Genomic DNA, 10480 nt, shown 5'->3' with positions numbered 1-10480 from the left:
CGGGTGCGCTTGTCGGCAAAGAACGGCTCGTTGGTTTTCCGTACAAGGAGTTACCTTATCTCACCATCTAGCTCTCTCCTTCGTTCTCCTGCAAGAATTCGTCTCTGTTGTGTGTGTTTGCTATATCGCTTTCAATGTCAGCGAGACAAAAAACCCCCCCCCAGAGACAAGTTATCATTGCAAACGCACGTGCACACCCAGGCAGACCAGAGGTTTCCTGAGAGGAGAGGTGGAAACACCATGTCAGTAGAAACGGTTGTTTCCGGTGTGCCCACCAGACACGTGACAGGCATGCGATGTAACTCCGCTGCTACAAAACATCTCCTTTACGACCCCGTACCCGCCGTATGGTGGGAGTGGGAGAGAGCGCAACCGATAAAGATAATGGGAAGTCAATGCAGGTGCCTTCTACCTCGGGAAGAACCTTCTGTCACCGTGCCAAGATATTAATGATGTTTTGCCCTGCGCATTCGGAATAGCTACGTGAATAAGCTGAGGCTATCCTTCCTGGAATCAACACCTGTAACACGGCCCAGTTTACCGAGTCTCAGGCAGGAGAGGTATGCAAAGGGTCGCGTTAGAGTGAGATTCCAATTCTCGTAGACTGACGTCTAAAATGACCGTGTTGCGTAATGTCCCTTCAACTCTTCTGTCTATCTGGTATCTGATATAGTTCAAAAAACGCATTGAAGACATTAAGATGTAGAGACCCAAATGCCTAGAAATGATATCACCAGCTGGTGGTTCTACTACCTCACTACACCGGACAACTGCCACCGTGCGTCAAACGAGCGTCACACTTGGGACTCTCCAAGATGGCTTCGACGGAGGTTCTGTACCGGTTTTTCGCCGCGGCTATTGAGAATTCCCCGCCCTTAACGACATTGCGCGGGGAGTGACTCGTGTGTGATTGATTCACGATGTGCACCCGTGTGTGAGCCACTATTTCAACTACAAGCCTACTCGAAAGTTCAGAACGCTGCGCTCCAGACATTTGCCTTCAAACTTCAACAGGACTATTTCCATTGCTGCAAGGAAGTCTCTCTGCCAGAAAGGATGAAGAATTCCCCCACCCCCCCCCCCCCCCTGCTCAAGGAGGTTATAATCTCGTGAGGTCATTCTTAACCTGTTGTCTAGGGAAGAACACCGGAACGTCATGCGATTTACTGTGAGCATCAGACGTGCCTGGGATGTTAAACGGTGTCCAAGCGAAGCGTGGCTAGAGATGACGAGCTTTGTTTTTCGCTTTATATCACGCAACCAACACACACGCACTTCTATCCGTGCGAGGGGTTTTACCCGCAACCCCACCCCCCTTAATGGAAGTCTTTTGTCAGCCGCGAGTTTCGGTGTTCGGCGCTAGCGGGGCGAAATTAACAACCGCTAAGTGAAACGGATTTGCCCTTACGCGAGGCTCTAATTGACGGTACGTACGGTGCAGGGACGGTCCGTACGCGTGTTTGTCTTCATCTTAGCGGACAGTATCTTTCCTTGATATCAGGCGTTGATATATGGCACGGCACGCGGGAGGGTGTAGCGGGAAGGTTTGGAGGAGAAGATAAAAAACGACGGTGACTTTGAGAAGATCACGACGGTGTTTTTAGGTTAACAAGAAGATAAAGGATCAGGCTTCTGCATTAATGACTTAAAGGTGGTAGGGAATTCTGCAATAATCGCTTCTAGCAGGCTCAAGTGCAAAGTTCAAGAGGAGCTCATTAGGATCTTCGTCAGAATACACATTTAAACTCAATTCTTGAACAAATCCTGCAAGGCAACGCAGCTTTACGCAAGAAAACCCGAAGTCCAGCCATCGTCACGCGAGAACTCCAACTGCTCCGAAGTACCTCCCGGATGCACAGGAGATGCAGTTGCAAAAATGAAAACACAATCGGAAACGCTTGCATGAGTCACGGTAGCAACGGACACCAGTCATCACGCCCGTTGCGGTGATTCCGGAACCGTCCGGCTCAGCTGGCAAGTTTGACTCACTGGACGCTGACTTGCTGATGCGCACGAACAATCAAGCCCGCAAGTGGACGGTTTGTGATAAATCCCTTTCTATTAGCTTATCCACCATCGGTTTGCGCCCCTGCCCTCCCCTGTGTTCCCCTCCGGGTCGGAAGTGGGCAGCACACAACTATCTCACCCGCCAAATCCCCCTACCCACCCCCTCCGACCCGTCCGACCGGTTAGCATTAGCGGTTCGGTTTAATATGGCAACGGTGGCGCACAAATCAAGAACGCAAAAGCGGAAAACCGCGCTCTCCCGGTCGCTCTGCATCATAATTGGGTCCCGGCCATTATCCAATTGTACTACCGTCGTCATCCAAACCTCCAAAACAACCCCCCCCCCCCCCCCCCACTGCACGGTGGCCCGCGATTACCGCGAGTTTCTGGGTCGGTAGCAGCATGATGTGCCACGGGCCAAACACATCTGTGTGGGGGGGAGCAAAAAACGACGTTTGTACATCAAACTACAACAACGAATAAAAAAAAAAAGACTACAGAAGGTACTGCACGGCAATGCGCATAATGCGTAGGGGAACCGAAATGCAGCCACAGTGGCAGTGCGGCAACGAAACGCGGAAATAGAATAAGATCGTCAATCAAGAGAGAAGGACCAAGGCGGTATATAGAAATTTGCCGTTCGTAGCCTTGCGTAGCACTGTGTGCCATGGTGGCACCGATAAGGACCCTGCTGTTCAAGGATCAAAAAACGTCACCACCGAACAAGTTACACCGAAGATCCAATAGCGAAACTAAACGCGCTTAATTGCAGCGACACGTTGAATATGCAAACCACAGTCGTAGCACTCCGTTTCGGTTATCGATGGATCGGTCAGACGCGGTTTGATAGCGAGATATCTCTGAAATTCCCGCGAAAGTCACTAAAAACAACCAAGGGCGAACACTTGCGTGTGGTGTCGCATGTTTTGATTGTATGTTGCAGCACGTTTCAACTACTTTGAACAACATTTCCGCACATTGGCGATGGCTTTGCAGTGGATACGGGATGTGGGAGCTACTGCAGCTACACACTAAAGCAACCGCAAGAACACACAAGAACGGTGGCTTCGGTGTAGGCGAATCTATTCTAGGGTTGAACGATGCAACAGTTTTGATAGAAGCACCCAGTAGCACATCGTTGGAATTCCCACAAGGCCGGAACTCCTCCGCCAACGATCGCGCTGGACGGCTAGTGCCGGAAGCGCACAACTCTGCGGTACCGTCTCACACACATGTGGGCACGGAACGGAATGCGGCGATCACGAAATATCACTTCAACACCTACAATCGCGCGTGCACTGGACACTGTTTCACCGTGCAGCGGATGGCGTTACCCAGGTTACGAAGATGGTGAACCGACCGATCGGACTAGCGCGCTGCAACTGCGGCGTGATGCGAACGGCAACACCATCAGGCTGTACAAAACCGAACGTTCGGTTGCGTGCGTGTGGGTTAGGCTGGCGGCGCGCGCACAGAAGCCTTTGACAACACATGTCCCCACCGTCAGGCCGGTTTTCTCTGGCTGTGGGAGCGTGTTCGGGTTCGCAAACACCCCTTTCGGTAGCCTCGTGCTGTCGTTCGTGCGGCAGCCCTGCGATCGTGCGGATATTAGAATAGGTGTAAATGTGCATCTCTTTCGCCACTCTCCCTTTCTCTCTCTCTCCCGTTCTTTCTCATCTCTTGCTTACGTACGCAAACCGCACCAACACACAGAGGCGGGTGTCTGTGCGTGACAGGTTTGTCTGCTCACCTGTACACCTGTGCGGTATCAGTGGAGCACAAACAAACAGCCAGCAGGGGATGAAGTGTGACACACCAACACAAGTGTGCGTGCGTACCAAAACGAATCAACAAAAAAACACGCGTACGAAATGTTGAAGGTGAACCGAATGCAGGAGATCGAAGTTTTTGCTTGTGTTTTCTTTGATAAATACTTCCGTTCCAGCCACCTTTTCCTCCAAAATGCGAAAACTGCAAACAGTGGAAGGTAAGTATTTGTACACTTTTCTTTTGCTATTGATGCTGTAGGTTGTAATACCACACACCGAAGCAAAACAGGGCCAACAGTAGCTGTTTATGAGCGAGTTTCACGGTTGTCCAAGATTCTGGCGCCGATGACGCAGGTGGTTAGCGTTGCCAAACATCGTTTAAGAACCTTCTAAACGATCAAGAATTCGCTATTATTCTTTGCTACTGTTTATATTTACAGAATGATATTACCCGAAGTTTAAATATTGCTTTAAAGCAGTGGACAATTCTATTAGACACGGATTCAAACAATCTATGCCAACCGTACGCTTCGAAAGTCTTTTGGAACAGTTATGTAAATTTAGTTGGATACAATGTTGGCGTATTTTGTGCGATAGAAGAGAAGGTATCTTCCATTACTTACCTGAGGTCAACAGTTGCACAGCGAGTTGCGAATGAGTGGCGCTATATTGTCGCGTGTTCGTCGTTCGCACACCGCTGAAGTTCACGACCAAACCCAACGGCGACCTTCCCAAAACCCTATTTGCGTACCACCTCTCCGCACAACCGTGCCCTCTCGCATTGCATCCCCTCTATGTGTGATTATTTTCGACGTCATAATTGCGGTTCAGTCGTCTCGGTTGGTTCGCCGAGTCGCTGCGCGATATTTTGCCTTTACATTCGAAAGCCACCAACACATATCAGTTCGATGTTGCGTTGCGTCGCTACCTTTAGCCCGGTGGAGTCTTCAACAGTACCCAGCTGCGATCGCAAGCGATGAATCATGCCATCAGATGTTTTCTTTCCCGTCTCGTCCGTTTGTTTTCATGTGACACTTTTTTTTTCTCTCCCCTACGGCTTAAGCAATTCTATTGTACGAATAACTCCACGTCGAATCGGATGAGAGAGTCATCCTATCCAGTTGTTAGGTTTTACTGCAAAGGCACATGTTTGTCTGTTTTAATTTATGCGAGCACATTCGATACATTTATGACGGGCGCCTAAAGGTAAGATGATTGCGGGCGAAAAGTGCACAATGATGATGAGTAATTGCAGCACACCACATTCTAGCACGTGGTGCCCGTGCCTAACTCGCTCTTCCAGATAACGATAACGATGTCCAACGATGCCACTTGTCGGTGATGACGGGCGAGGGATGCCAATCCTGCAGCCGATTGATGCGTTCGATTGCACTTGCATGATTTTGCCGGAATGTCCGCTAGTCAGTGCCCAAATACGGCCGCAAAACAGTTCATGTGCGAAACACTTTGCTTAGCCACTTGCAAAACATCCTTTTCCTGCCCGGCGTTGCATACAGGCACCGACGGTGCCGACGGTATTAAGTAATACGTAAGTACAAATGGCCACATTGTCGTGCCACCTTCACGCTTCTGCTGCGTGTGGTTTTGTTTCTGCTTCTGTTGTTTGGCCTCCACTAAAAGGTGAATAATGCGTCGCGCCGATGATGCAACGTGCTGTGCGCGCGACGTGCAGAAACGGGTGGATTATGTTGGACTGATTGTGTCTATTTTTTTTTCGGCCCAACCATTCACGGAAGGACAATGGTGTTGTTTTCTGTTGTAGTGGGGTCTATCAGCTGTAGAAGGCGCATTAGATATAACAAACATTGATGATCTGCTCACAGCAACAGTGACGAAGCGCTTGACCTAGTTTGTAAAAATAAGTCCTTTTAGCTAAGCTCCAGCTCCAGCTTGCGGTCTCTAAACCTAGTAGGGGTATTCTGAGGAGAACCTAGCGTTGGATGAATGAGATGAACGAATCTCGCAATTTCCAACGATTACTATTTAGAGATCCATTACAATGCTTTTTGTTTAGATTCATGAACCCTTATGTTGTGTCAAACGACAGGCTGGTGATCCACCTTAGGCGAACCTTTCGGACATATCGTACCGTAGCACGGAAAAGGAATAATTCTTCGCCTAAAAAGAAACACAAAGAAATGAGACTAAAATTATGCATATTAAAGTGCAAATCGTTGAAAAGATAATTACGTCCTTCCAAACGGCCACCGTTAAGTGTGCGAGAGCTGGTCCTTGTACACGCGGCATACTAACCGCGCGGAATGTGCAATTCCATTTCGCATATCAATGTCGTTTTCTTATGGGTTCCCCCCTTCCCCCCCGGCCACCTAGCGATCGCTTATTGTAATATTGATTGTTGCTTCCCATCATGGTGTTCATTGATTGGTGGTAAATACGGCCAGGCATAATACCATTGTATTGTAATTTTGATTGTTCTCTACCTGTTCCATACCGCCACATACCACTTTGATTGTAGGCTCTATGCTGTTGCTTGTCGAACGGACTGTTTGATTGGTGCACATCTTACTGTTACTGCATGAAGGTTGCTGTACGTTTCTGAAGACCAAATATGAGCCAGATACTTCGTCTATCACATTGACGTAACTTTATTCTGAAAACTTGTTGTATTCGATGTATTTTAAGTAGTTGTATAGATAATGATTCACAGTGAAATGTGTAGTCTCGGCGCGAAATGTGAAAAGTCGCGCATTGGCTACAATTTCAAATGTATTACGAAAAAAATGAATCTGAATGTTGAAATATTTCAAACGTTCCATGCCCATGCCAGTCAAACTTTTTGTCTTTCCCCACCATCTCTTCGCTCACTCTAAATCTCTCCCGCATCGTTACAAATTCAATCGTCATAGCGTCGCAAATTAAATATCCAGCAGGGGTTTCCGCTTTCTGTACTTCGCCACATAGTCCAATATGTCGAGCTCTTCCCTATTGTTGGTTAAAATAAACAAACATTCGGTTAGAACTGCAGTGCAACACAAACCGACAGTATCCGCCGACGCGGTATCGCAACATACCGTTCATCCTTCGTCACGCGTGCCGGTTCGCTCGGTATGATGAAGGTGTTCTCCTTGTCGTTCTGTTTCGTCGTGCTGCCGGATGTGTCTGCACCGCCTTCGGTACCGTTCATCAACATATTTTCGGGCTCGCTAATAGTGTAAAGCGCGCGGTTAACGCAACTGGGCGGACACTTGCAGGCCGGATGACACTGCATGCCATGCTTTTGGCAACCGCAGCGTTTCGTCCCACAGTTACCGGTGCAGCTACAGTGGATCGTGGTGTTGAGAATTTTGTTCGGAAGCGACGATTCGCGTATGCTTATACTCTGCCAATGTAGAAAGATTTAAATTAACTAGCGTAGAAGCGGAACGTTCGCGTATATCTCTTACCTTCTTCCGTTTGTTTAATGGAGTGCCTCGGAAATCGGGATCAAGTTCTCTTTCCAGCTGTTCCTTCAGTTGACTATCGTCGGATAATTCCATTTCCTCCTCCTCCTGGTCCGTTTCGGTATCCATCTCATGGTCCACCAGCCTGGACGGTAGCTTAACGAGCCGGCGCTTCAATATTTTTTCATGTTGATTGGCCTGGAGCACCTGGACGAGTTGCTTGTATGATTCCAGCTCATCGCGTAGCTGCTCAATACGTTGGATCGCTTCCTCGTGCACGGTGTCCGTGTGGGTCGCAACCTCACCGCCGTCGCCGTTCGGTACGCCGCCACCTTGCGCGGCACGTTGCATCAGCAGGAAGGAAAGCTTCTCCTCGTACGTACGTTCGAGCTGTACCACCTTCTCCTTGTACTGCTGTTCGGCCTGCTGCAGCTGGGCGCGGGACTGGCCCAGTGCCTCCTCCTGGCATTCGCTTGTTGCCTGCAACTCCACCAGCTCGAACCGTGTCTCGAACAGACGGGTGTGCGTGTGGACCAACTGTTCCAGCAGTCGCTGAAACGCGTCCCGCGTTTCGGGCAAACTGGCCAACCCTTCACCCAACGTCGCCAGCTGCGACTCCGTGTCCATGCTGTGGATCTTCTGCTGCAGATCGGCAATCTGTGCGTTGCGATATTCCAGATCGGTTTCACACTGGCGCATCTCTTCCTCCAGTTCGGCCCGTTGCTGCTGCCGATCGTCCATCGATCCATCGGCACCCGTGTCCTCCACACCACCGATGCTCAGTTCCGTCAGCTGTGCGCGCAGCTGGTTTCGCTTCTTCGACTGCTGTGCACGCTGGGTGCGCAACATTTTCAGCGTAACCGACGCTTCAACCGTGTTGCAGATGAGCTCCAGCTCGTGCTTGATCCAGCGGGCCGCTTCGGCACCGCGCATTACGGACCGGTCAGCCGTGTTCGGATTGCGCTGCCGGCGTTCGAGGGTTGCCTTCAGCCGCTTGTTCACCTGTATCGTTTCGTCCATCTTGCGCTGCATAATATGCTTCTGCAGCGTGTACGTCGATTCGAGCTTCTTCAGCTGAACCTCGCGTTTACGATCCTTCGCCTTCAGCTGTATAATCTCCTTCTCCCGGTTTAGGCGCCACTGGCGAAAGTTCTCGCTCTCGGTGCGCAGCGCCTTGAGCAGCTTAACGCGCGTCATCTTCATCTGCTGTATTTCCGAACTCAGGCCGGCAATACGCTGGGCGTCCTTTTCGTTCAGCTTCAGCAACTTCGCCTGGCGCAAACTCTTCTGCCGCAGTACGGTCAGTTCGCTTTCGAGCTGCTGCACCTTGCGGCGACGTTCTTCGGCCAGCTTCGAACGTTTCTCGCCCGCCTTGGTGTTCTCGAGCAGCACATTCAACTCGATCAGCTGTTCCTCCATGCCGCGGATCTGCCCCTCATATTCTCGCAGCTGCTCGTTCAGCTCACGCTCCCGTTTGCTGGTCATTGTCTGTACCACTGAATTATTATCCATGCACTTACGGTGCAATTCCTCCTTCAAGGTAAGCTCACGCTTCAACTGGCTCAGCTCTTGGTGTATACGCATCTGCTCTTGGGTGTGATACGTAGATTTCCGCTCAAGCTCCTCCGACTCAGTACTGTACGTGCGGTGTAGTTCGTTCGGGTTTGACATGTTTGCTATGCCCTGAGCAAACAATTCTTCCTTGTACTTGTTCAAGAGCACGGTTATTTCCTGTCGCATCTCACTTTCAGCCACGGTTTCGGGCGCCTTTTCCGACTGGGTAGCACTGTTTCCATATTTTGCCAGCACCTGTTCGATATCTTCCAGCAACTTATCCGCCGTCATGGCACGCATCTCGTGTGATCCGATCTCGTGCAGCGTCAATTGTAGCTGTTTTTCAAGCAGACGATTATTAGTCTGCAGCATGCAGACTGTGGTGGACATGCCTGTCGGTTGTTCCTGCTCAGCTTTCCTTGGCGATCTTATGTCCGTCTCCGAGAGACCTCGTATGAGTGTCGCTCGGCGAAGATTGCCAGCAGGATATTTATCGTCTTGTTCCTCCTCCTCACCGCCATTACCGTTGTGGTCACTCTTCAGCGATAGTATGCGGAGCCGCAAATCTTGTATTGTTGCTTCCAGTTCCTTAATGCGGGCCTGCTGCGGATCCTGGTTGACGATCGGTTTGTTTTTGATCTTGCATACACGGTATGCGTATCGGAGCGTGCTGTAAGTCTCGGATAGATTATAGTCCGCCGGAGACACGCAAGCAATCATCACTGTGTACGAGTTACCGCCCAACGAATCTTGCAACAGTCGGGTAAGTTTCGAGCTGCGGTATGGTATGTGCACCTTGCCCGACCCACTGTTCGTACCCAAAACGGTGATAACATTACCGAGTGCGAGCAGGCATTTATTAATCTCCACGCCTTCCTTGAACCGGTCACCGGTTGTGGCAGTCTTTTTGGAACGTTCCGAGCCGGCCAAATCTACCAGGTGGAACTTGGAGCGCGTTATAGTGCTGGGATCTTCACGAGCGGTTTGCTGAATGGTGAGTGTGAAGATGGCGTGGCTTCGGCTAGACACGTTGTTCATCGCTGTCGCACGCACCACACGACCGGTCGAACCGCGCACCAAACAGTTGAAGGCACTCTGCTCGTTGGGCGCTTCGATCTCGGTTAGTCCCTGCAATACAATATCTCCACCGACTGCTTCCCGTATCTCGATCGGTTGTCGTTCGTTGCCATTTTTATCCTCTAGCAGATCGTACACGTTGTCCTGGTACACCTCGATGAATGAGCAGGTAATTTGGGTGTTCACATTGACACACGGTGCCCCAACCGAACCGTCGTTAATCATTCGAAAGATGTCGACGATTGCGCGCGGGATGACGCCAACATTCGAGCTCATCTCACCGGAAAAGTCCGTACCCATGGTGAACGTTTTGCCCGAGCTGGTTTGACCGTACGCGAGGATTGTTGCATTGTAACCAGCCAACAGTTTGGTAAGCAGTGGCGCTACCGATTGTTCGTACAGCTGCGATTGGGCAGCGGTGGGCGGAAACACATAGCTGTAGGAAAAAATGTCCGATGGTGTCCGTCCACCGCAGACGTGAATTTGCGGATGTTCCGGGGCTGCTTGCTCGACCACTATCTGACATCCTCGAGCCTGCTCTGCTTGAGACATAGGCCGGATGCGCACAGCCACCTTCACACATTCTGGACCGGACATACTGCTTACCAAAGGGCCTGTAACGCAGTGCAATATTCTTATGAAACGGATTCA

General features: G+C 50.3%; 1 protein-coding gene across 1 annotated transcript; it reads right to left on the bottom strand.

Moving 5' to 3' along the window:
* Positions 1-6673: 6673 nt before the first annotated feature.
* LOC128711844 (chromosome-associated kinesin KIF4A) lies at positions 6674-10426 on the bottom strand. Its single transcript, XM_053806733.1, has 3 exons — positions 7202-10426; positions 6830-7137; positions 6674-6740 (listed from the first exon to the last, which is right to left on the bottom strand). The coding sequence occupies exons 1-3, from the start codon at positions 10424-10426 to the stop codon at positions 6674-6676; spliced, it is 3600 nt and encodes a 1199-aa protein (XP_053662708.1).
* Between the last annotated feature and the right edge of the window lie 54 nt (positions 10427-10480).

Source organism: Anopheles marshallii, chromosome X (genome assembly GCF_943734725.1).
Source record: "Anopheles marshallii chromosome X, idAnoMarsDA_429_01, whole genome shotgun sequence".
NCBI lineage: Eukaryota > Metazoa > Arthropoda > Insecta > Diptera > Culicidae > Anopheles > Anopheles marshallii.
Note: the sequence above shows the minus strand (reverse complement) of the source record. Positions and strands in the feature narration are given on the sequence as shown.